The 24,881-nt window shown below is 46.9% G+C and overlaps 3 protein-coding genes across 16 annotated transcripts; all 3 read right to left on the bottom strand.

The window, feature by feature from the left end:
• Nucleotides 1-1,104: 1,104 nt before the first annotated feature.
• Nucleotides 1,105-14,235, bottom strand: otud5a (OTU deubiquitinase 5a). Of its 4 annotated transcripts, none has more exons than XM_041071545.2 (9): nt 12,959-14,235; nt 12,314-12,407; nt 5,609-5,673; nt 5,376-5,532; nt 5,147-5,295; nt 4,101-4,286; nt 3,795-3,999; nt 3,594-3,665; nt 1,105-3,290 (listed from the first exon to the last, which is right to left on the bottom strand). In XM_041071545.2, exons 1-9 carry the CDS (start codon nt 13,538-13,540, stop codon nt 3,238-3,240), a joined length of 1,563 nt encoding a protein of 520 aa, XP_040927479.1. In that variant the 5' UTR covers nt 13,541-14,235; the 3' UTR covers nt 1,105-3,237. The 4 variants fall into 4 exon arrangements, with proteins under 4 accessions (XP_040927479.1, XP_029012346.1, XP_029012345.1 ...); XM_029156513.3 differs by having other exon boundaries at nt 1,105-2,909; nt 12,314-12,404; nt 12,959-14,226; XM_029156512.3 differs by having other exon boundaries at nt 1,105-2,909; nt 12,959-14,224.
• A 706-nt stretch (nt 14,236-14,941) lies between these two features.
• Nucleotides 14,942-16,783, bottom strand: LOC129604390 (uncharacterized). Of its 7 annotated transcripts, none has more exons than XM_055510531.1 (3): nt 15,934-16,783; nt 15,511-15,871; nt 14,942-15,448 (listed from the first exon to the last, which is right to left on the bottom strand). In XM_055510531.1, exons 1-3 carry the CDS (start codon nt 16,220-16,222, stop codon nt 15,247-15,249), a joined length of 852 nt encoding a protein of 283 aa, XP_055366506.1. In that variant the 5' UTR covers nt 16,223-16,783; the 3' UTR covers nt 14,942-15,246. The 7 variants fall into 7 exon arrangements, with proteins under 7 accessions (XP_055366506.1, XP_055366507.1, XP_055366509.1 ...); XM_055510532.1 differs by having other exon boundaries at nt 15,511-15,969; nt 16,032-16,222; XM_055510534.1 differs by having other exon boundaries at nt 14,942-15,644; nt 15,738-16,782.
• Nucleotides 14,942-23,119, bottom strand: si:ch211-180f4.1 (uncharacterized protein LOC100144405 homolog). 5 transcript variants are annotated; one of them, XM_041071607.2, is made up of 15 exons: nt 22,873-23,119; nt 21,426-21,518; nt 20,533-20,655; nt 20,316-20,461; nt 20,136-20,237; nt 19,878-20,062; nt 19,184-19,426; nt 18,989-19,111; nt 18,761-18,883; nt 18,360-18,614; nt 18,185-18,269; nt 17,980-18,106; nt 17,714-17,901; nt 17,446-17,604; nt 14,942-17,283 (listed from the first exon to the last, which is right to left on the bottom strand). In XM_041071607.2, the coding sequence occupies exons 2-15, from the start codon at nt 21,433-21,435 to the stop codon at nt 16,801-16,803; spliced, it is 2,352 nt and encodes a 783-aa protein (XP_040927541.1). In that variant the 5' UTR covers nt 21,436-21,518; nt 22,873-23,119; the 3' UTR covers nt 14,942-16,800. The 5 variants fall into 5 exon arrangements, with proteins under 5 accessions (XP_040927541.1, XP_029012957.1, XP_029012958.1 ...); XM_029157124.3 differs by having other exon boundaries at nt 18,185-18,614; nt 22,873-23,113; XM_029157125.3 differs by having other exon boundaries at nt 18,185-18,614; nt 21,430-21,518; nt 22,873-23,112.
• Nucleotides 23,120-24,881: the final 1,762 nt, after the last annotated feature.

Genomic DNA, 24,881 nt, shown 5'->3' with positions numbered 1-24,881 from the left:
ACGCACACACACGCACACTGAGCAGCTCTGTGCCTTATCATAGGAGCCTATAATTTTAAGCCTTCTGAAGAAGTTTCTTTATTAGGTCATGTGCTGCTTTCTGTATTATGTACTAGCAAAAAGTGAAGACACAAGCATCATTAAGAAGGTGGAACCCTGCCATTGTGATTCCACTTTTCCCCCCACTCTCAATCCTGAGGCGTTAGTCACAGGCCGTCCCCTCACTGAGGTACAAGCATCTGACCTGGCTCCTCTTAAAGTGCACGTATGGACCATTGTCTTCTGCCTGCGTCCATCAGTTTCTTACCTCTGGTTCTTTGTTTTCTGTCTGTCACAAGCAGCACTGTGTCTTGGAGCCACTGTCGGTACTGATGCGGCAGAGGCAGCTCCCAGGGTTGTTGTGTTTGACTGATGTTCAGTTGTGTCCTGCCTGTTTGAGGCAGATGCTGTGTATGTTCCCTTTTCTTGTGAATTGTCTCTATATCCATAAAAACCAAATATTCAGTTTTAAAAAAAAGTAAATAAATGAAGAACCTGTATCATTTTTATGTGTTTCCTTTCACAGTCGGAGTTTTCCTGGTAAAAGTGTGAAGACAGAAGCAGATTTCAGCTCATAATTAACAGGGTTAGCTTCCTATTCCTGTTAAGATAAATGTGTCAAAGAGTAACTAGAAATAAAAGAAAAGAAAGCTGTCTATGAGCACTTCTTGTCAGTGAGAATATCGAGTCCTCTAGGTTATGTGATGTTATGAATTATTTCACAATCACATAATTAGCTTCTAACCACATGAGAAACTCATGGTATTCTGTCCAGTTTATCAAGTCCCACATTATTTATTGAAAACAATGATATTTAGTTTCCTTGATTATTACAAAAAGGCACACATTCTGAACATATTAATTTAAACTTAACCACTGCTTTATCTTTGTAACTCTTGTTTTAAATCTGTAGGTTTCAGTTGTTGTAGTTGCTTTGGATCTGAGTCTGATTTACATCTTAATAATCTACAGCTTGTGATGTACAATACCTTTCTCTCACCTTCATGTTTTAAACATAAGAGAGTCAGGGCATTTGTACACTGAAAAAATGTCTCAAAGACTTAATTGAGAAAAGTCTTCCTTTTTATTCCAAGAAAAAATTATTTTCATCCCAAACGAGAAAATAAAATAAAACAAAACTTATATCATTAATAATAACAACATTAATAGTCAATTATTAAGGGGATAAGTATGACAATTCGATTTTTCTTTCCTTTTTTGTTGTCACATTTTCTCTATGATGATATTGGTTGTGGTCAATTAAACATGCAGCTAAATAAGTCAAACGATGATGATAATGATGACGGTGGGAAGGAAGACAAACAGGAGAAAGAGGGAGGAGCTGCAACTGCTGGAGATTTTAGTTAAATGATGACATAGTGGCTACAGAAATGTTTCTAGCAACTAAGCTAAAAGGTAATGTAGCTCATTAGCAGCATTACAAAACCTGGAACTGGACAAACTGCCTTTCAAAATGTTGACTTTGAGTGATTGCGTGCTATGTTATAATAGTCTACATGCCACTGATGGTCTTTTCTTAATTAGGATTTCTAAAACAAAATGGCTGCCTATGGAAGCAATCAGAGGAATCAGGGCAAAACTAACCTGCCATCATCAGCTAAGCTATGGCCACGTGTCTGAAGCTTTACATTCCAGCTGATACATATGCTAATTCAGTGTCCAGGTACAAGACCTGAAGTTTTTAGTTTGTGTATTGTTTGCATTGGTAGAAATGACTCAAGGAAGTAAAAAATGAGCCATTACATTACTAAAGATAATGTAGGATTAGGTGGTTTGGTCCAAGTGGAAAGTGCTATCAAGAGTAGAGTTTAGCTGTCAGAACTAAAACGGTTTTCATTCCTACTCCTGGCAGTCAAGTGAGGACTACTTAGACCTTACCAAGGCCCGGCAGCTGTCAACAGGTTCTTTGCACTAGCACACCTATGTAGCCATGTTTTAGATGTGGAGGTAGCTCATCCACTCAGCCGGATGGTCTTTCGGTTTCAATAAGTTACCAAAGTGAAAAGCCATCAAACCTAAAGTTTGGTATAAATCCCCCAAATGGCTGCCAGTGGAACCTACTGTATCAATGGGAATGATGTAATTAGCATTATAGCTGTGGGTGCTGTAAGATAGGTTACATGTGCTAATATAGCTTGTAAAACGTGTAGAACTTGGTTAGTCTTGTTCCAAAATGGCTGAGTTAGCCAACTAGGAATATCACTAACCTATGTAAAGCACAATATTAGCTAGCTGCAAAGCATAGTAAGACTTGAGGTGGCAGCACGCTAACTAAAGTAAATGTTGTCTTACAGGCAGTGGTTGTTTTGTTCAGTTCTGATTAGCGTTCCTCAAACCAAAGGCTCTGACAGCCACACAGCCAGACGACTGCTGTGACCAAAACAAGGCAAATTCTAAAATCATGATGCTGTAGAGAGCTGCCCAAAATGTTAATTAAATCTTATAAATGATCCCAAATCAGCTTTAAGATGAAGCTCCGTCTAAACAGTAACCAGAAGTTGTGGGGTGAGGGAGGAAACAGACGGAAGGGGCGTTGACGACGGATTCTATCGGATGAGTTAAAGAAGGAAAAAAACAAAAAAAAAAACAAAGAGTGTGCATTTCTTGGTTGGATGTTTTATTGATGGTCCATCTCCTTCTGGGAGTCTGAGTTAAGAAGAGGAAGGTGGGGTCAGGGTGATGTAGGGGAGGGTCAAAGGTGATCGTTGTGTTTTATCAGCTGCTGTCTGGCGACGGCTCTCTCTCTCGATGCATGGCGGCACTCTGGTGTTTCATGCTGTCCAGATACTCCTGCTGAGAGACGGCCAGCACTGAGGCCAGGATCTCATCGTCCTCCCAGTCAGTCAGACCTGCAACACAGCACAGGCTCAGACACCGCTGATGTAGGGCTGCATTCACTAATCTATGAAAACAGCATCCACTTTGTTGTGAACATATGCTGCACTGTACACAAACATTTAACTGATCACGCATCATTGGTTTTGCAGATCTGACTTAGTGACCAACAGCCACACATAAAAAAACAAGAACAGCAACCACCTGCACAGACAGCGTTCAGCTCGGTTCTGCTAACAGCACTGTGTGCACGTGTCATTGAAAAGAGCTGGTCCAGGGCTCCTCAGTGCGACACCTCAGTTAACCTTACAAACCACGCCCGCGCTGCTGCTTCCTGTTGACTCAGGCTGAGGTTTGACAGTAAACAACAGAGTGATAGCTGCAGAGACAAGCACCTGGAGCAAACAACAAATAAAACAGTGTCATAAGGGCTTCAGCAGGAATCGGTTGTTCAGCTTCATCACTGATTCCTTCTAGAGTCCAGAACTGATACCAAAGTTCCTGTTGTTGTTTCCAGTGACTCAGCTCCTGGAAACGTGTTGTCAAACCAAAATCAAACAGCAGCAAGTTAAACTGGGGAGGTTCACCAGGAATGTAGCTAACTGACTGGAGGCCCCGTTAGCTAAACCAGCCACCTCTAAACACTGCAATAGGTGAACACAACACGCTTAAAGGTTACTGGACACAAAACAACGTACCGAACGCTGTGGGTGACATCTCCTGCATGATGGCTCTGTACTCCAAATGGTGACGACTCTGGTTACTAGGACCTGCGCGCGTGCGCACACGCACACACGCACACACATGCGCGCACGCACACGCACACACACACACACACACACACCCACACGTCACATGAAGTCCCATTGAGGACAAACAGGTACAGGTGTGTGTGTTACCTGGCGCGCAGGGCGAGGGGGGTTTGCTTAGGATGAGAGCCGCCCCTGCAGGGGAAGGGGGCTTGTTGTTGCCTGTGGGGGCAGTTGTGAGTTCAGAGTGGGAGGCGTCAGAGTCCCGTTGCCTTGGCGACCGGGCACTCCAGTCATCCAGTCCGCTGGAAGCTGCTGCAGTCGCCGAGCTGCAGGTGGCGCTGGCCTTACGCGGCTGGAGATGAAAAGGTGTTTAGAATCAGTGTTTGGTTTCTGCCATCAGACCAGCACTTTATTTAGCATGGATTCAAAGCAGACCGGGAACCGGGTCAGTACCTGTCTGGCCTGTTTCTCCTGGTCCTGCAGCCACTGCAGGTAGGACTCCCGGGCCACTTGCTCCTCAATGGCTTCATTGGTGGCCTCCCAATCTGTCGCCCTCTTCTTGTCCTCCAACATTTGCTGTTCAATCCAGGACTCTTCCGATGTCTTGATGGCCGACTTCATCAGAGACTGCTCTGCATACTGGGTTTGGAGAGGTACAAAGTACTGACTTTACCTGACCCAGCAGAACTACAGCTCCCACAATGCACCACAAGATACAAGCAGGAAGGACATCACTCATCCAGCTGCTTTCTGGCTTAGGTGTGAGCTCCTTAGCTCGTCAGCTCACACTTACACTGTTAAACATTAGGGGTGGACGGATCGATCCTAATATTGATACCACTAGTATTGATATCGATCGATACCCCAACAAAAATATCAATATTTAGGTTCAATTTTTACTCCTCCGCACTGCTGCCGTTTTTTTTCCAAATAGTCGACCTAACTGCTATCCTCCTATCTGCCTGTATGCCGGAGCAAAGCAGACACCCCCCCCTTGCTTTAAGATCTCACGTGACTCAGTGACTCGGGCCAGCAAACAAACAAGCAACAGGAGGACACAGATGAAAAAGAAGGATAAAAGCAGGAAAGGGTGAAACAACGGCAACCTGTACAATCTGCAAAAAGGCTGTTAAATACAGTGGCAACACCACCAGTTTATATTATATATTTACTGTTGAACTATGTCTGGATTTTATTAAATAATATTACAATTTAAAATATAACACAAAACATCTGAAAGTCATAAAAATGTATTTATATTTAATAATGCAATAATTATGAAAACGTTTCAGTATCTGTATCGATATCGGCGATACTGGTCCAGTATTTACCTGGTATCGGATTAACACCAAAGCTTGCAGTATGCCCACCCCTATTAAACCTATATGACAGTTTCTTCTAAGAGGGGTGGTCACTGAGCTTTATTGTGTCAAAGCACATTGATCAGCACCTTGATCATGACCCCTGCTTTGTCACTGTTCACTGTGCAGTTGCATTACCCCTGGTTTGAAGGCGGGCAGACCCAGCCCCACTCCGATCGTGGCCTTGTTGGGGTTCACCACAGAGTTGTAGTGGATGTTGCGATGGTAGCTCACTCTGATTGGCTCGTCGTTGTTCTGGTGGATGCCATGGAACGTGTTGATTGGTTCTGGGGTAGAAGCACGAAGAGGAAGCGGTTCAGCTTGCTGACGACAGATCTGCAGGCTGCTATTGGATGGGGAGCCTCACCTGTGCTGTATTGGTACACCTCCACCGGCCTGTTGTACATCTCGGCCATTGCCTGCATCTCGATGTGGTTGCCATGGCAATTGTTTTTCCTCTTCCTATTGATGTATGTGGTGAAGTCCTCTGTTACATAGTTGGAGAAATAGTCTGCATTCTTCATCTGAAGGAGAAGAAACAAAGTAAATAACACCTGACAAACTGTCTCATAATAATCAGAAGTGGATGCCGAGCCTCACCAGGTAGTCCATGCAGTGTTTCCTGACCACTTCATGCATGTCCTGATCCCCGTAGACTTGATCGGCTGAGACACACAAAAACAGGGTTTAGGCTAAGTGAGCGGCCGCACTCGTGGGACAACTTAATGGTCTCATTTGCTCAGTGAATCAATAAACGAGTCAAATCATTTTCCTTTGACTAATCTACTCATCCAACTTTTATATGCAAGTAAAACGAACAACTAAAACCAGAAAAACATCAGAAAACACATGAAAAAAAGCTCAATATTCATCATCAACAAAGGAAGAAGGAAACATTCAGTTCAACAGTTTCAACGCCATCAATCCAATGTTCAAAAGGCAGGATCAGATGTTACATTCAGTGTCAGTCCCTTATCACAAAGGCTCATTTCTATTTTACCAGTAAAGAAAATGTGTTTTGTGACCTGAGGCCTGAGGATTCCGCCCAGTCCATCTTTAGTATGTAAGGTTGACAATCACACACTTCCTGCTTCCAGCTCTATGCAAATCAGCATAACTTTGGTACGATTTCCAGCAAGTCACATGGTCAGTGACCGCAGCGATTCTCAGAACCCCCGTCAACTTCCCTTTTCTCCTCAGCAGTCGTATGTGATTGAGGTGAAGCTGTTGAGTGATGAACTGAACACACTCACAACAAAACTAAGAGCAGCAGGTGTGAGAACCTAAAACACACACACAGGGAATCTCCCGACATGTAGGGTGATGACCTGGTATCGGAGCATTGCCCTCACTCACTGGGGAGGAAACAGCCAACTGGTGGAGAGTCTGTTTCTGCAGCTTGGAGCAGATTGTTTGGTGATAAATGGATTGAATTGGTTACTATCAAAAACTTGCCAGTGTTGTTAGTGAGCTCTGCTGCCTGGAACAGACGGAGACCACAGGTCAGCATTACACAGTGATGGACCAGAGCAGTGACAGATCCACAGAACCAAAAATAGTCCTCAACAACATGTTGATTGATTTATACATATACAACAAGCAGGGGAGGGGACTTAACTTAGTGTTGAACCAGCTCTGCAGGCGTGTGGAGAATGACATGGGAAACTTTTACAAAAAAAACAAAAACAGATCAAAGCCCAAAACACACTCAGCGATTCTTCCTCCAGATGAGTGACGTGAATCATCAAGTACATAGAGGAGACAAGGGCAGTTGTAGAAGCTCAATATATGAACATTAAAAAAAATCAAAATCCATAATTAGAATCTCACTGATGCTGACAGAGACCTTGGAACAAATATTTAATGAACATGTCGAGTAGTATTTATGAATGAAGACACGCTCAGATTTCTCCATATTTTCTATGCAGAGAAAGGATCATTTATTCCTCAGTATCAACCCACCAGGGCAGCTGAGAATGACGTGTTTCACATCATCTTCAGTCCTGGCGGATTGATTTTCATGGCCTCTCAGACTACAACTAGTGCTTCCTCGTGTTTTCTGTACCTGCCTGTCAGTTTTGGGCTACATGTAGACAGAGGAGCACTTGAAACTTACTTCATGATACCAAGGAGAAACCAGAAAAAACAGATAGGAAAGAACGGTTGAATGAGCACTGACTAAGTAATATAGACAACCTTTATTGTGTTAGCTTGCGCTGTAAAGTTACAGTAAATTTAGAGCTGATGCCTGTTGTGCTTTGCGTGTTGAAGTGTCAGCTTAGGTTGCTAATGGGACTAGCTCTACCTCACGTTGCTAACGTTAGCTTGTGCATTAGCTTGGGTGGCAGCAACTCTAATACTAATAAAATAATTCATTTCATCCTTTTGTAGGTAATATCGGCCGGTCGCGTATCGTCACAGAGACCCCGTGAAGGGCGACTGTCTTGTTTTTCCAGCCACTAACAGCAGATGAAGAAAAGAAGAGGGTTTTGGCTCAATGAAGAATTTGTGGCTTTCTAACAAGTGTCTGCTTTGATTTTAAATAAAGGCTGCTAAACGACTTAGTCTTTTTTCAAACACTTTTATAACCTTTTGTTAAAAACGTCAGAACGTATGGAAGTTTATCCGACTCAAAATGCAAAAGCAAAACACACAGTTTCATTAATTAAAAGTTGAAAGAAAAAATCAATTGCATTTCATTTTCATATGGTTTATGAGTGTCTTTCTTCAAACCCGACAGCAGACAGCCATAATGCACTGCCACACGCTCAAAATGCAAACTCGTCATTCAAACTTTCAAACATTCACTCCTACATCAAGACGGACCTGTCCCTCATTGGCCAAGGTTAAACAATCCTAACCAGTTAGGGTCCACTATTGCCCCTTTAACAGACAGACAAACAGACAGAATGGCGAAGCCAGGGTCGATATAAACGTTTGTCCAAGCGTGTAGAAATAGCATTGTTCCTCCACCGTCAGACAGGCAGACATGCTGCTGGCTCTGAAAGGCAGCGGCATCCGCGTCCATCCTGCTGCTCTTATTACCCATGTCCATAAAGTTTTTATCTAAACCTTGCAGATGCTGAATCCACCCTGAACCAGACAACTGCCAAGAATTCTGGGTACGTTCATCTTGTACGTCACTGCTCTTCCTCAGAAGTTTATCAGCGTCATGTGACTGAGACAGTTTTCACAGATGTAGAAGTGAAAGTGCTCTTACTGCAGCACTAATATAATTCATGTCAAAGTATTATAGAAGTATTAGTATCCAGTTGTCCTGGACCCTTGTTCAGGTTTGGATGGATGTGGTACGACTGGGCTTTGGTGAAGGTGAGGCTGACTGTGGGTCAGGTCTCCTTTAAACCTGAGGAACCCACTGTGTCCAGCTGGAGACTGTCAGGATGAGCTCTGGGAACATGAAGCTTAAGGCCACGCTGTTCTCTGAAATAGCTTGGCAGCTTTTTCTAATGATCATCAGCTGAGCAGTCATCAGGTCACATGATGGCCACGCAGGCTGTCAGCCTCTTGATTGGTCAGTGTGGCTCAGTCATTGAGAAGGAACCAGAATCGCTGGTGAGAAGCTGGTGATAGACGACGACAATAAGCAGGAAGCGTTGTCTGATGATTCCCGACTTCTGGAATCTGACTTTAGATGCCTTTAAAACTAGTCAAACAGATACTACAGACACATATTCCATAAGGTTCTGGTTTAGTCATGCTACAGCTGCATGTTGGCGTTTTAAAAATGCAATGACACAGATTCCATTTTGGTCCCAGTTTAAGTAGAATAACTCTTGTAATAAATAATTCTCTTCTTTAATAATCACCATAAAACAGATCCAGTCCTAAGATGCAGACAAAAGACTGAGAAGTAAATGAAGTCAGAGCCCGGAGACATGGTTATGATTGATGGTACCAGAGGAGTAATGGATCAAGTCTGAGGATGTGAAGAGACTGTCTACAGCCACTTCTGACCCACTGGGAGGTCACGTCTGGCTCACTCAGACTGAACTCTACTTAGTCTGGTCTGGGTCCAGAACACGATCACACTTAGACGTTCAATATGACACCAGCTGTGTTTACATGCAAGGAGTCCCTGTTACTGGACCCTTCCTCCTGGGCCTGCTCTCAGACGGGGCTGAGAGTGAGGATCACACACTGCAGTGGAACATAGTAAGGTGGAAGCTGTTAGTGTTATTATGGCCAATGATACAGCGGAGTTTGGTTCTTCTTCTATTTGGCTGTTTCTCTTTGAATAAAACAAGGTGATGCTGTATTACTTTCATTTCACACTGCAGCTAGTGCTCATCTGTTTTTGAAATCACCCCACAGACACTAAACTGACAGGCTGAAGGTTCCTGATCCATGCTGTCCAAACAGGCTCTTCGCAGCAGTGGTGTTGTGGTTTAGTTTGTCATGTGTCAGATCACTACTCACACCTGCCGTCCACTTTCTGTTTCAGGTGGGCAGGTGTGTGTGTTTCTTTCCACAAAGCAAAGAAACAAGCCCTAAAAGAAGAAGTAAGAACTATCTGAGAGGAAGCCAGAACCAAGACCTTAATTGTCCTCCAACACCTGACACGTCAGCAGCATCAGACAAGGAGTCCAGTTCTCATGAGCAGAGACAGCAGATTTGTAACCTGACTTTTTGCTCATTCAGCAGAAAACAATAAAAATCTGCAAATAAAGTCACATATACAGTAAAGTGATAACTGTGGTGAGCAAACCTTCCTGCCTAAGCCTCCTACTCCAGGTCTGGAGTCTGGATCCAGAACCAAACCTTCAAGCTAAATGGACAGCAGATAAGTAGGTCGACTCCTTCCAAACTTGCATCTGACACCTGATGAAATGCACAGTTTCTGCTGGTCAAAGCCTCGAGGCTCTGAAACCAGAGAGACATCCACACTGCTCGACCATGAAGTCACATGATGCTCAACGTTAACTCAAGCGTCAGTACTGATACTTTTATCCCCCAACACAAAGCTGTTATCTGAAACAAGCTGAATGAGTCTGTGGACACAGAAACCGTCTGTTTACAGCGACCCACATTTCCACATTCCTTCCCACCACACACACGCATTCAACAGTGCAGCACAGCGCCCGCTACTGTCTGAAAGACCCATCTCACACACTCACACCTGCAGGTCAGAGGTCAGTCTCGTCAGTGCGTCTTATCACCAAGTGCGTGTATCTAATAATAAACAAACAGTGCACACAGCTGCACACGTGACTGAGGAAATTACAAACACGAGTCTCTGTTTGTAGTATTTAACCCAATTTAAAATCAAGAGGAGACATGATCACTATGTCAGTAAATACATCCAAGAAGTGTTTGTCATTCAGCGACAAAAATCTCTGACAAGCGTAGGAAGAATCCACTGTCCTCCCAGAGCTCACACTGGGCCCAAACATCAGCGCCACTCAAGCGGGGTCCATGTCTGGCGTCCTAACAGTCAGAACAGTGTTTTTCCTCATGAACAAAACACAATATAACATTTAACAGTTAATGTCTTTTGACCACCTGTCTTTCTGTGCTTTTATTAGAAGAATGTTTGAATGAAAGCCTTGCACCACTAGTAGAACATCAGAGCAACAGGAGTGCATCGACACCTGCTGGATACCAGTGGAACTGCAGAAGGACGTCTGAGCGCAAAACTACAGAACAGGTGTGACTGGCACGTGGAGAGCAGGGATCTGAGAGCCCCAGATGTTCACTTTTTAAGATTCAAATATTTATCTAACATTTAAGATGCAGAAAGACGGAAGGATTAGCAGGCAGCTGTCTTACAACTAGTTAGACGTGGACGTAGACCTGTCACTTGTGTTATAATAACTGAAAGTGAAAGGTGTAGAAGAAAATAAAAAACAACACAGCTGTGTTAAATCTTGATCCTGACCTTCAAAGAAGGCCCACCTCAGTTAGAGGGCAGCACAAATTCATACACCAATGCTGTGATGCAAGCCCCAGCAGTTTGCCTACAGGAAAAACAGGTGGGCTGATGATGCAGGAAACCTGGGACTGCTCCACATCCTGCAGCACCTGGATCTCCCTGGCACATACGCCAGGATCCTGTTGGTGGACTTCAGCTCACACTTTAACACCGTCACCCCTGGAATACTCCACCATGAACTGACCCAGCTCATCGTCCCTGATCCCACGTGCCAGTGGATCAGGAGCCTTCTGACCAACAGAAGGCAACAGGTGAGTCTGGGCAGCATCATCTGGCACCGGCACCATCAGCACCACAGCGATGTGTCCTCTCCTCACTGCTCTTATACCATCTATACCAACGCCTGCACCTCAGGGAACCCGTCTGTGAAACTCCTGAAGTATGCAGACCACATGACCGTCGTTGGGCTCCTCCAGGACGGTGATGAGTCTGGATGCAGACAGGAGGTGGAGCAGCAGGTCCAGTGGTGCAGTCAGAACCAGCTAGAGCTCAACAAGCTCAAGACTGTGGAGGTGGGTTTCAGGAAGAACCCCTCCCCAACATCCACAACAACACAGTGTCTACCGTGGACTCATTCAGGTTCCTAGGGTCCACAATCACAGGAGCTAGCTCAGGAAGTTCAACCTGCCCCAGGAGCTGCTGACCATCTTCTACACGGCCATCGTCCAGTCTGTCCTCTGCACCTCCATCACTGTGTGGTTTGGTTCAGCCACCAAGCAGGACAGACACAGACTGCAGCGGGTGGTCCGGTCATCGGGACTGAGCTTCTGTATTGGGCCAGACTCAGAAAACGGGCAGCGAGCATCACTGCTGACCCCACACACCCTGCACAGAAACTGTTTAAGCTCCTCCCCTCTGGCAGGCATCACAGAGCCATAGCCACCAATGCAATTTTCTAATTTAATTTATTCTATTTTTTTTCTTTTTATGCAAATAATTTATGTATATAACTCAAATTAATATGTAGATAATTAATGTTCGGTATGAGGGTATGAAAAGACAGAGTCAGACCAGATGCAATACCATGTTTGTCTTGTGCAAAACTGGCGAGTAAAATGATTCCGATTCTGAACGTAGGACAGAAAAGGTTTGTCGTTTCGCCACACACATACACTTTATTGAATAATAAACCTGATGGGTTTCTGTTGGTTGAAACCAACATGGCAGCCTTGTGTGGGCGCCAACGTTTTCCAGACAAGGTGAGTAACTTTACTGAGACATTTACAAATGAATTGGTTCAGATTTCATGTCTAGCACGTCAGTGATCGGCTTTGGTCGAGCTTTATGGGTCAAGTCGGGACTGATGGACTAAAAACATAACGTATCCCAAGTGTGTGTGTGTGTGCATCACTCACCCACAGCTCTGAACAAACACGCTCCGTCCTCCTTCATCTTCTTGATGACAAAGCCTTTCTTCTCCCTCAAAGCTTTTTCAAACCAGTGCTCCTGCTGAACACACACAGACATGCAGTCAGGTCTGTACTGACCAGGGTTCGCAGACAAAAGACTTTCAGCACTGGAATCGGGTTAAAATCATTGTGGTAAAACACCAACTGAAATGAAAGAATGACATCAAGTCTTGGCCTTTAGAGGTTGGAAAAGCTCATGTTTGAATATTTACTACTAATTATTAAATAATAAGAATCATAATAAGAGTGTCATGTCATTAATAGAGTCTCACCTTTCATTTCATCCTACACGTACTAGTTCTTCATAACACTGATCTGCTCACATTAAAGGCGGTTTGAACATTTAAGGTTGGAAAGACTTTACAATAAATTGATGCTTTGATGAGCTTTAGACAATTAAACATAATTATAGTCTCCATAATTGTGTCACCAGTCTTTGTGTTTGCTTGTTTTGTTTTTGTTCGCGTCTTTTACCAGTGTCTGATGAAATCCGTGGCCCCTAACCCTAATCCAGCTACACACCCGCAGCGGCCGCTCGTAAACACTCCATCATCTGTGTAGCCGCGTTAGCATTAGCCGCTAGCTGCCTACCTGCTCCACGGTGGCCGGGTCCATGGACTGCAGCCGGGCGGCGTTCTCGTACTCGTCCTCGCTGTTGTTTCCGGCTCCTTCCTCCGTTTCCTGGCTGGAGCCCACTCCTCCCGGTCCGGTCACGCCGGGCTGGCCTCCGCCGGCCAGAGCCGCCACCACCCCGCCGGAGCAGGTGCCAGCCTGCCGCCGCCGCTTGCTCAGGCCGGGCCCGGAGCAGCAGCTACCGATGCCTCCACCGCATCCGACGACACCGGCCGGAACGCCAAGGTCCCCGCGGGACCCGGCCACAATCCCGCTGCTGCTGTCCCGACCGTCGCCCGTGCCTGCCGGCGACACAGAGCCCACGGGGGGCGGAGAGGCCTGCTGCGGCCGGGAGCTCGCCTCGATGCTGCGCCTGTCGTCTCTAGCGGACGGCGGTGCGGGCTGGTAGGACCACGACGGAGGCGAAGCTCTCGGCCGGGCTCCGGTCCGTCCGGCGTGCGGGTGCTGGTGCGGGTCGGAGCCGCTTCGACGATCACTGTCATCGGCGTGGTCCGAGACGCCGACCCCGGAGCTGGTCTTCTTCTTCGGGAGAATCGTCATGGTGGAGAGTGTGTGCGGGAGGCAGGGAGGGGGTCAGAGGGCGACGAGTCCTCCCGTTCTGGATCGAATGTGCGGCTGTGTTCGGCCTGCGGCCCGGCCGTTTGTCTTCAGTCGCCGAGCTAAGGCTCTAATCCAAGCGAAAGTGGCAAGAGAAGCGATGGTTCTGCTCGTTTTCGACAGCTTGGTCGAACAAAAACAAAACGCGGCTCCCTCTTCCCGTTCTCCTGCGACCAGTCCCCAAAACATCAACACTATCTGACGAGCGCCGTGACGTCACTTCCTAGTAGCGACAGCGTGTGGTTGCATCAGGACGCCGGCAAACAACAGTTTGCAGTGTTATTCGTACTGATAATGCTGATGGTGTTTGTATAAATAAGTTGAAGGTGCGGGTCTATTAAACCTGAGCGACAACGAGCTAAACATGAAGATTCTAGTGTTATAACAACAAGTAGCTCAGAGGTAGCAGCTAATCGCATAGACTGCACGTCACAAGAGGCTAGTTCAGTGCAATGTCGAGGCTTTGGGCTTTAGGCTCGGTTCTGGCGGCCCAAAGCATCACACTGCCTCCACTCACCCGTCGTCCTCACACACGGCCCTGGCGCCACCTTCATCTTGGTGGATGGATACTCACTGCTGGACGAGGAGCAGCCTACGAGAGCTATAGGTCTGGAGACGTTGTGACCCAGTCATCCAACCTTCAGGACATTTGTTTGTCCTGCTTCTAAGGTGAACTTTGAGCTGCCTGATATTTCAGCACCAACAGGAGCAGTGAGGATGGTCTGTGTCATTTACAGAGCATCAGTAAGAGGGGACGAGGTAGAGCTGATAATTGGTGCATTTATACTCAAAACACATCTTTAGTTACATTTGATGCTACAATCCATAGAAAACAAGAAACTTTATACAAAAACCTGCATCTGACTGAGGTTGAGTTGTTCTACTGAGGTAAAACCTTAGCACGTCATCACGTAAATGAGTTGTGTTTAAGTGCTGCAGGCTGCTCTAATGTCCAAACCGCAACAAGCTGGCAACTAAAAAGAGCTGCAAAAACTGCATGGCCACTTTAAACGGACAGATTTTTAACCTGAACTAATGAGTTTTTTTTATTCTCCACAGTCTTGAGTTTTGTGTTATTTTGTGAATGTTTGACTAGCGGGAATTCACTGGAAAATCTACAACCAGAAATCTGGAGCCCAGAGCGGTCACGGGTCGTGTGGAATTCAGACTGACAGTCCAGTAGAGCTGGATGCTGCTTCATCTTATCATTAATCCTTGCTGCTCAATATGTTGACCTGGAGCCATCACTAAGGAACGAAGACCCCGTTCAACAGGAAGTCGGGTCGGGTCGAGAGAACTGCTCACTGTTCATTAAGATACTAGAGCAGGAATCACAGGATGTCAATCTGTTCAGGTAAGGTTTAATGATTTGGTGTCTGCAGCTTCTGGGAAATGTAGGTGAAAAGGTTCGAGTGAAATATTTGACAGTGTTTAAGTTACAATAATACAAAAATATTTTAACAGTCCAGCTACTGTCAGCGCCACCGAGCCTTAGGCTGAGAAGCACAGAAGATCCACCAGCATCCACAGCAACAAAAATAAAATCAAACGCTTCTATATTTTAGCCTCATAACCACAAAAGTCATTAAACCAGTTTCTGCTTTTAAGAAATGATGGATTTAAAACAGTTGAAAAATACAAGTTGGCACCTAAAGAATGTATGTGTATGCTTGCGTTTGTGTCTCTCTCTCCCTCACTCTGTCCTCACCTACAGGTATCATTGGACTCAGCTTTGTGTCGTGTCCTCCCTGTGTCCAGTCCAGTCTCTGATCCAACCATCCTGCCCGTGTCCAGTCTCTGATCCAACCATCCTGCCTGTGTCCAGTCTGGTCCCTGATCCAACCATCCTGCCTGTGTCCAGTCTCTGGTCCAACCATCCTGCCCGTGTCCAGTCTCTGATCCAACCATCCTGCCTGTGTCCAGTCTGGTCCCTGATCCAACCATCCTGCCTGTGTCCAGTCTCTGGTCCAACCATCCTGCCTGTGTCCAGTCTCTGATCCAACCATCCTGCCTGTGTCCAGTCTGGTCCCTGATCCAACCATCCTGCCTGTGTCCAGTCTCTGGTCCAACCATCCTGCCTGTGTCCAGTCTCTGGTCCAACCATCCTGCCTGTGTCCAGTCTCTGATCCAACCATCCTGCCTGTGTCCAGTCTGGTCCCTGATCCAACCATCCTGCCTGTGTCCAGTCTCTGGTCCAACCATCCTGCCTGTGTCCAGTCTCTGATCCAACCATCCTGCCTGTGTCCAGTCTGGTCCCTGATCCAACCATCCTGCCTGTGTCCAGTCTCTGGTCCAACCATCCTGCCTGTGTCCAGTCTCTGATCCAACCATCCTGCCTGTGTCCAGTCTGGTCCCTGATCCAACCATCCTGCCTGTGTCCAGTCTCTGGTCCAACCATCCTGCCTGTGTCCAGTCTCTGATCCAACCATCCTGCCTGTGTCCAGTCTGGTCCCTGATCCAACCATCCTGCCTGTGTCCAGTCTCTGGTCCAACCATCCTGCCTGTGTCCAGTCTCTGGTCCAACCATCCTGCCTGTGTCCAGTCTCTGATCCAACCATCCTGCCTGTGTCCAGTCTGGTCCCTGATCCAACCATCCTGCCTGTGTCCAGTCTCTGGTCCAACCATCCTGCCCGTGTCCAGTCTCTGATCCAACCATCCTGCCTGTGTCCAGTCTCTGGTCCAACCATCCTGCCTGTGCTCTGTTGTTGCTTGTTTGTTGTTGCTGTGCTTTTCTCTCTCTCTATCCTCTCACCCCAACCGGTCGAGGCACATCCAGCCTGGTTCTGCTGGAGGTTTTTTCCTCATTAGAGAGGGAGTTTTTCCTTTCCACTGTTGCTGTTAAATTATAATTAAAGACTTGCTGTATGTGGGATTTGTTGGGTTTAGTTGTGTAAAGTGCCTTACCGGGTGCTGTGCAAATAAAATTGAATTGTGTGCGCATAAGAATATTTAGTGAATTAACTAAGTAACTTAATTCACAAGTTACAGCCCAACAAACAAACGAAGGAGAGACAACAAACAAACGACCTGTAAAAATACAGTGAACGCACCAGGGAACAGTATCTGTGATAATCCACCAGAATGAGGAAGATGCTGCATTTGTGAGTGATGGGCCCCGCTAGGTCCTCCTCCTTTGATTTTAATCTTGGTCAGTTTCTTGACACCTGAACCACCTTTGGTCATTCTGGCCTTGTCTCCTTCTGCTACCACATGTAGGTCTTTGTTGTGTCTATCTGACTACCCCCACCCTCCCCCTCCCACTCCCGTCCTTCTTCCTCCTTGTCGTCCTTCTCCTTGTCAGCTTCGCTCTCCCATAGCGTGATCAGCGGTGGGTAGAGCTCATTCAGCGGAATGGACGTGGCGTGTTTCATGTACGTCTTCAGTGAGTGGCCGCAAGACTTGTGCTGCCGAACGCGTCGGCCCATGTAGACCACCAGCAACGCCATGAGGGATAACGCAAACATGGAGCCCATGACAGCCGCCAAGGCCACACCGCTACGCCGCGATGCTACCAGCTCCACCGAGAAAGACGCTTCCTTGGTGGTGATGTTTAGACAAGAAGTATGTACAGGTGAGGAGGGAGAGGCAGTGGAGGGGGGAGGAAATGAGGAGACTGTGAGGCAGACGTGGTACTCAGTGGCAGGAAGGAGGTGAGTCAGATTATACTCCTGAACATCAACCGGGACCTGGAGAGAAAAAGAATATGAACACAGCTGTTAATACAGACACTGAACTAAGCACAATCGCTCAACTGTCCTATTGTTAATACAGGGACCTGAACTAACCACATTCACGTTCTCATGCACATGACCCTTTGTTCACCTAGAGGCAGGTGTGAGCATGTCTACCTTGGTGGTATAGCTGATCTGAGGGTTGTCAATGTGCACAGAGGCGCTGGCCCACCAGGGCAGAGTGAGTGGGGCATCCTGCTGGTTCTGACCCTCCAGCAATTGTCCGGTGCTGGGATACAGCTTCCACTCCAACACCACTGACTGGGCGTGAACTACCTGCACACAAAAGTGTATAGGTCCAATTCGATAGGCCCGGCGATCAACCAGAACTAGAACTTTGTGGAGGTCCAGTAAAATGTGCTGAAGCTCAAAATCAAGCCTGCACCTTAGCAAGAACCACCAGAGACGCTGCTCGGCTCAAAGAGTTGCTTGTCCAGGCATGTTCTCCGTTGGGCTCTGTCCCCTGCTGGACCTTCTCTGACCACTGGCCCCCTGAACCCGGAGAGTCCACAAACACTGAGATGCTCTTAGTATCGGCCCCGTCCGAGTTCCATGCTACGCAGGTGTAAACACCTGAGAAAGAGAGGGGACAAGTTTAGAGCTGAGGCAGCTTCCTCTGCAGGCTGCTGAGAGTAACTGCCTTAGTCCAACCTGTGTCCGACGGCTCTGCATGCTCAATCACCAGTGCTCCAGGCTCTGACACCCGATGCTTCATCTTCCTGCTTAGGTCATGTCCCTCCTCCGATACGATGGCAGCAGCCATCACCTCTGAGCTCACCTGCCCAGGGAAGAAAAATCTAATTTCCTTGTTGAGACTCCACATAAAAAACAAGTCAATCAAGTGCGAACACTTCACCTTGTCTCCAGTGGGTGTCACCCAGTAGAACTGGGGGGAGGGGTCAGCATCGGCCCAGCACTTCAATGTGATTGGCTGCCCAGCACTGACATTCATGACGAGGGGGAAGGAGTGAGGAGAGATGTGAGGCAGGCAGCTGTTGGCCCCACCTTCAATACTGTCCGGCCCCGCCCACCTCATGGCTACCACGTCCTGCAGCTGCTGACCAGTCAAATGTGACGGGGAGGAGCAGAGGGTGACGGATGCATCCAGCAGTTTGAGATGTGACTGGTTACCAAGGTGGGGGCCCCAGGAGGACAGGCAGTCACATCTCAGCGGGTTGGAGTGTAGTGACAACTCCTCTAGAGTGGGGAGGGAGAAGAGGAGGTGTCCAGAGAGGAAGCTCAGCTGGTTGTTACTGAGCAGCAGAGAGCGGATGGAGGACAAGTCACTGAGGGGAAGGAGGAACAAAAGGAACACAGCAAGAGAACGAGAGGTGGAAGATGTAGAGAAACAAAACAATGGGTGAAATTTGGCTTGTGTCTATAATGAAAAATTAGAAATGTGACGGTATCGTTGTGAATGTAATGATGTCACCTGAAGGCCCGCGGGTCGATGTAGGACAGCTGTGGGTTGTTGCACAGGTCCAGTTTAGTGATTTCTGGGAGGTTGTGAAAAGCTGCTTGCTCTACCATCAGCAGCTCCTCCATGTTGTTCAGACTGAACCCAAACCCAGAACAAAGAGGTGCCTGGTAAATCACAAAGACGAGCCTAACGTTCTAAAAGATTCATAAACGTTTTCTCTGTGGTTCTGTTCTGACAGACCTGAGCTCCTCCAGGTGCTGAAGGTTCTGAAAGTCCCCCTGCTGGATTTGGGTGATTGGGTTTCTGTTCAGGTCGAGGAACTTCAGGTTAGGGAGCACACTTAGAGCGTCCCGGGGTACCGACCTGGCAGGACAACAGCAGTTCTCTCTTACTGGGATCAAGTAAGATCAAACCAACAACGACACTAAGACGCACCTGAGTCGGTTGTCGAAGAAGGACAGACTCTCTAGGTCCTCAAGGCCCAGGAAGGCGGCAGAGGGGACAGAGGTCAGTCCTATTCCAGCCAACACAAGGCTGTGAAGGCGGGACAGAGGAAGGAAGTTCTTCTCCTCCAGGCCCAGAATGGGATTTTCCCCTATCATTAAGATCTCAAGAGAAGGCAGGGACTTGAACCAGCGACTGTCTATGGCCACCAAGCGGTTGGAGTTCAGATGGAGCCTACAGGATGAGTGAGGTTAAGATGCTTTGGCATAGAAAAAGCTTCTAGCAATCCATTGTGGAGGTTCTAGCTGCTTCTCTTTGGTCTGGTGGCTGGTGCTGTGACATCTGTGACTGACCCAGTGGTTCGTAGCAGGTTTAAGTAATGGTTCAAAATATCAGTTTTGGTCCATAAATATGATTTCAGGGTTTTGGGATTTAGCATAACCTATGTGGTACTATGATAGCTTTAGCTGGTCCAGCTGGTTGTTAGAACAGATCTGGTTTGAACTGTGGAGCATTTTGGCTAATATTTGCTACGTTGGCCGTTCAACCCTCTAGTTTGTTTTAAAGGCCCTTCTGCAGGTTAATGAGGCGGCTGGGTGGTTCTTCAGATCGGACTATTGAAGGGTCAAGGGGTTCGAGATGTGATGTGTGATGTAGGAATGAAGAAGGTTAAAAGCAGAGCTACCGCAGCAGGTTGGTGAGACCAGCAAAGGCTCTGGGTCCAATGGAGGAGATGCGGTTGTGGTTGATGTAAAGCTCCTCCAGACTGGACAAGTTCCTCAAACTGAAGTCCTCCAGCTCCTCGATGTGATTCTCCTCAAGGTACAGCGTCACCAGGTAAACCAGACAGGAAAGACCCATAGAGCTGACCTGAACAGAGAGAGAAGGGTGGTACCACCAGGACACACAGACCGAGGAAACAGGACCACAGTGTGTTTATGACCTGTGTGAAGTGGTTCTGTGACAGGTCCAGCTCAGTCAGGTTGGTCAAGTTCTGCAGTTCTGAAGTGACTGAGGAGATGTTGTTACTCTGAAGCAACAGAACCTGAAACACGTCAACAAAACAACAGTGGGATAAACTGTAGCATGCTACAACTCCAGAACAAAACTGTACCAGCGGTACCTGTGTGTCAGACGACACGTTGGCTGGGACCTGGTGCAGGTGCAGCTCGTTGCAGTCCACCGTCTTGGCCTGGTGGTACAGAGACTGAGGCGTGTACCAAGGCCGTGTCTCACACACACACTGGACCGGACACGGTGCCGCCATGTCTGCAGGACACAACAAAGCTGGGACACAGCAGCTAATGAGCAGCTGCACGTTTGACCAGCAGATGACTCACCTTTGAAGCCACCCAATACAGCACGCCCTGTCGCGAGTGAGAGGACGCACACGAGCACCAATACAGGACCCATGGTGCACTGGGCTGGAGAAGCCAAGAATGACGTCAACGGCCCGAGACAAGCTGGATAAAAACACACAAATGCATTTATTTCTACCACTTAGCCTAGCTTAGCATAAGACCCCAAACAGTGGATGCGGTCATTCAGGTGGTCAGGTCAGGAGAAGAGTCCGGTAACAGGACAATGAATTTCCTGACACTCACACACACAGTTCTGGGGACAGATATCATGGCAGGAGATTCTACCTTCCCACTGCAAACCAGACCCTGAACCTAACACAGCCCAGCACATGAGTTAGTGATGAGCTGACGTCAATTATTTAACAAGCGCTTCCTGCTGCAGATGCTGTGATCGTCTATACTTGAGAGGACACACAGGAAGGTGTATTGATAGTGCTCATCACAACTTTATGCTATGGTGACATGGAAATAATGAAGCCAAGCAGTTTCGGGGGGAGTTTCACAGAACTCTACTGGTTCCGTTTGGACAGAATGGTCCTCGCCAACAAAACTGTTAATGTCTTATTGTCTTGCCTACATCCTTGTGTCTGGGACTCGGTTCCCAGATCAGCTTAATGGTGAAAAAGCTAAATATTACATTGGCTTAACATCAACACACATTTTAAAATCCCTTTAAAAAAACACATTGTTTCTCCTTAATGATGTTTGACATTTAAAACCTTTTTAATTCTTAGTTTCTAATTAGTTTTTACCTCTCATCTCAACCCTGTTGCTTTGTAAATAAAGCTGGGTGATTGAGAACATTCATGTGCAGCTTGGCGATGAAGAGTTTAAGCGAAGGAAAGGGATGTTGTTACTGTGGAAGCTCTGACCTACATTCATCAGTTGGAGAAGAATCGTTACACAACAGCTCAACTCATCTTCAGCTCAGTCAGCCTCGCTTGTCTGTTAACGCTGTCTGGTGTCTGTGACAAGAGGACAGAAGACAAAGTAAAGACACAAGACTTGGAAAAAGACAGAGAGAAAACAGAAGAAGCCTGACACCACCACACCGAGGAAGCCAGCCTGAAACCACCAGGACTGGGTCGGCCCCGCTCCACTCGTGTGGGGTGGTGGACTGGGGGTGGGTCCCACTCTGGGCGCGGGGGCATCTCCTGGTGGGCTCCCTACGGACCGTGGCGTTGACCCCCGGTGGCCCACACTCGGTGCTGTCTCTGTGGCTGCTGCAGTCTGTGGGGGGCTCTGTGTGGGCGGTTTGGGTCGTGACACCTGCCTCCTGGAACTGAAGGTGTGTGGGCTCCCTGGCTGCTGGGATTATTTCCTCTGCTTGCTGGATGGGCGTAGTGGCCGAGCCCCTCACATCACCCTGGCTTCCACAAGTGGCATTGTTCATGCCCCAACGTCTGCCTCACCCTTTGGGTGAATAATGTTAAGCTACAGCTTTACTAACCTTGTAGTGGGACTCAACACCTGAGCTGATAAACAGGCTTTCTAAACCTAACTGTATTACTATAAGTATTACTGATACTTATTACTATCAATATCATTAACGTGTGATTAGGGTAAACCACAGTACAGCAGTTGTTTAGTTATGAATGTGTTAGCCTAAGGTACATTCCTACTTATTTGTTTTGCGCCGATTGTTTGCTTAACTGATTTGTTTGGTTTCAGCAGCTGGTTGCACCCCCTCCAGCACACACACCCCAACGCACAAACTCAACCTGTCCACCAGCACAGCGACATCACACATACTTAAGATTGACTAAATAAACCATTAAATAAACCATTAATCAAGAAGAGTATATATATTTCTTATATACTCCTCTTGTAAAAGCAAAACTGTCCATCACAATACAGCATTCAGCCTAATCCATGGTGCTTGTTAAACTGCTGGACAGAACAATAAAAAGAAAAACATAGGACTAATAAATACATCTACACAGCAGCAGGTACTGTCACCCATGTTACAGTACCAACACCTTAATCAACGTTTTCTCCATGCAGATGCTGCAAGTGTTGCATTTAACAACAGGACATAAATGCAGTATTTCTCAGTTACAGGCAGATTGTACAGTTTCCACTTCATATAGTTCTGTGTGGAAGCCAAGTCTAGCTTAACGGTTCAAAAAGCAGCAGAACCGAACCTGGAATCAGAACATCAATCTGGGATCAGCTGAACTCACGCAGACACAGACACGTTGCAGGTGTGGGGAGTGTCGGTTTACACACGCACGCAAGTAAATGCATCAGCGGATCTATTTGACTCCTACAGCCGCTGTGCGGTTCTGTGTGACCTGGAGGATAGACCCATATTCTCACCTTGTTCTTACTGTTCCGCCGCTCCGAGCCGCCGCTGGACCACAGGCCAGAGTCCGGCCAGAGGTTTCGGGCAGAGACCCAGTTAGCCGCCTTTTTGTTGACGTTCTGGTGAGCCAGTTGAATTTAGGCCGAATCCTGGTGCTGCCACTTTTATCCGAAGCATCCCTCCCTGCCTGTCTGTCCTCTGTCAGGTCCGCAGCAGCTGACACCGGATCAGCCAATAGGATTTATAGGCCACTGGCGGCTGAACCAATTACAGCTCAAATGCTGCACAGAGGTTCGGAGTGAGGGGGGGCGCTGGTCGGTAACATGACGTAATGATCCAGATTCTTGGTCCATGCATGGAGTGCAATTCATTATTTATGTGTAAAATGAAAATTGAATAACGTCTTTTTATGCTGTGTTTCGTTTCCGTAAATCGGTAAAACACATTTGCGATATACTGATTTACTCATTCTCCTTTTCTCCACTTTCAAAACGAAATAAGAAAAAAGGAAACCGGGGGCGGGGCCAGTCGCCGGACTTTCACAATAAAACGCCAAAGAGCATTTGAAGCGCAACATCGGCAAATATTTGTAACTCTTGAAGGACTGCGGTCGTGTTTTGACACATAATGAGACCCACATTGTTAACATTAATCAACGTAACAATTATTTATTTAGCCCGTCTCAGTGCTGACAACTGTCGATTACGTTACGACTCATGGCGTTTGCTAAAGGAATGACAGGTCAGTCAGCTCGCCACCGTCGGGTCACTTACACAATCACCTGCCAACAAAGTTTTCTGTGCATCCTGCTTCATTAGTGCAGCGACATCACGACCTTGTCGACGCCTGATGAGGAAGAATTTGGCGCATCTGCGGTGTTCCGGTGATTTTCCGTTTATGATGAGACTGAAATCGCGTCCTCTTGCTTGGCCGGTTGATGCTCTTATGCCCAGGAAGACGCTCTAATGTTGTGCCGATCTTTGCAAGTATTCTAAACAGTGATTTATTACAGTTTATTGTGGCTGTTCAGACATGCTCCATCATTGGACTTCCTGTCTCAGAGCCTGCTTTACCTGCGGGAGAATAACAGCCACTCAACCTGCCTCACAATAACTGAACTCATTGTGAGCCATGACTGCCCTAATGTGCATCGCATCATCTTTGTGAGGCAGATTCTGAGGCAAAGTGTGTGTGATCAGATGATCTGTCACGCAACATCCAGGTGTTACTGTATGTACAGAGCAGATGAGTGCCTGCAGAGGATCTTTTTATTTCCCACCACCTACCTTCGGTATTGGTTTAGTAGTCATCATACCTTGCATTGAACATCTTATGTGCAGATGACAGATGAATCAGAAACAACAGTGAATCCTGGAACACTGTGGCTTCACCTCTTGTAATGCAGTCCCAAATCATAGCTCTGCATGCTGCTGTTCTTCTGGGGTGTGGAAGGGATTTTGGCCAAAAGAGGACATTTGTGTCAATGATGACTGTCTCTCTGCCTCATATAGGTCATAGGACTGCATTACAAGAGGTGAACCCACAGTGTTCCAGGATGCACTGTTGTTTCTGATTCATCTGTCATCCTGATCTGAGGAAAACAGTCTGTAGCTCTTTTAGCAACATGTTTTCAAATAATTAGGCCATTGTTTTATGTTTCTATGCTGATAGATAATATTACATTTTACATGTTCTATAAAGTTCAGCCTTGAAGATGTTGAAGATTTTGTGAGTTGGCAGATTTAAACTTGGTAAATAAACATTGGTTAAAAAACATATGGGCAGTTCTGACAAAACTGCCCAAAAACAAATGTTTTGTGAAAAAAAAGGACTGCTGCTTTACTTTCAGGCTTTTGCAGATATCGGACCCACATGCACAGCGCGGACAGGTTGGTGGTTTAAGAGGTGACAGTCTTTACGTAACTTAAGGCAAGCAGAGTTATACACAGGTGCTCTCAGACGTGAGCACCAAAGGAGCAGGCTCTAATCTTGGTCAAACGGTCAGGTACGTTACCAGTCTTTC

Source organism: Betta splendens, chromosome 7 (genome assembly GCF_900634795.4).
Source record: "Betta splendens chromosome 7, fBetSpl5.4, whole genome shotgun sequence".
NCBI classification, from domain to species: Eukaryota; Metazoa; Chordata; class Actinopteri; order Anabantiformes; family Osphronemidae; genus Betta; species Betta splendens.
Note: the sequence above shows the minus strand (reverse complement) of the source record. Positions and strands in the feature narration are given on the sequence as shown.

Coding starts and splice junctions, on each gene's coding strand:
- si:ch211-180f4.1 (XM_029157124.3), bottom strand. Junction 18,884..18,988: donor CAGCACCTGGAGGAGCTCAG/GTCTGTCAGAAC, acceptor GTTTGGGTTCAG/TCTGAACAACATGGAGGAGC. Junction 18,615..18,760: donor ATCGACCCGCGGGCCTTCAG/GTGACATCATTA, acceptor CCTTCCCCTCAG/TGACTTGTCCTCCATCCGCT.
- LOC129604390 (XM_055510530.1), bottom strand. CDS start 16,284: ATGGTTGGACCAGAGACTGGACACAGGCAGGATGGTTGGATCAGAGAC. Junction 15,970..16,031: donor AGGGACCAGACTGGACACAG/GCAGGATGGTTG, acceptor GACTGGACACAG/GCAGGATGGTTGGATCAGGG.
- otud5a (XM_029156512.3), bottom strand. CDS start 13,540: ATGACGATTCTCCCGAAGAAGAAGACCAGCTCCGGGGTCGGCGTCTCG. Junction 5,533..5,608: donor AACACTGCATGGACTACCTG/GTGAGGCTCGGC, acceptor CTTCTCCTTCAG/ATGAAGAATGCAGACTATTT. Junction 4,000..4,100: donor AGGAGAAACAGGCCAGACAG/GTACTGACCCGG, acceptor TTTCATCTCCAG/CCGCGTAAGGCCAGCGCCAC.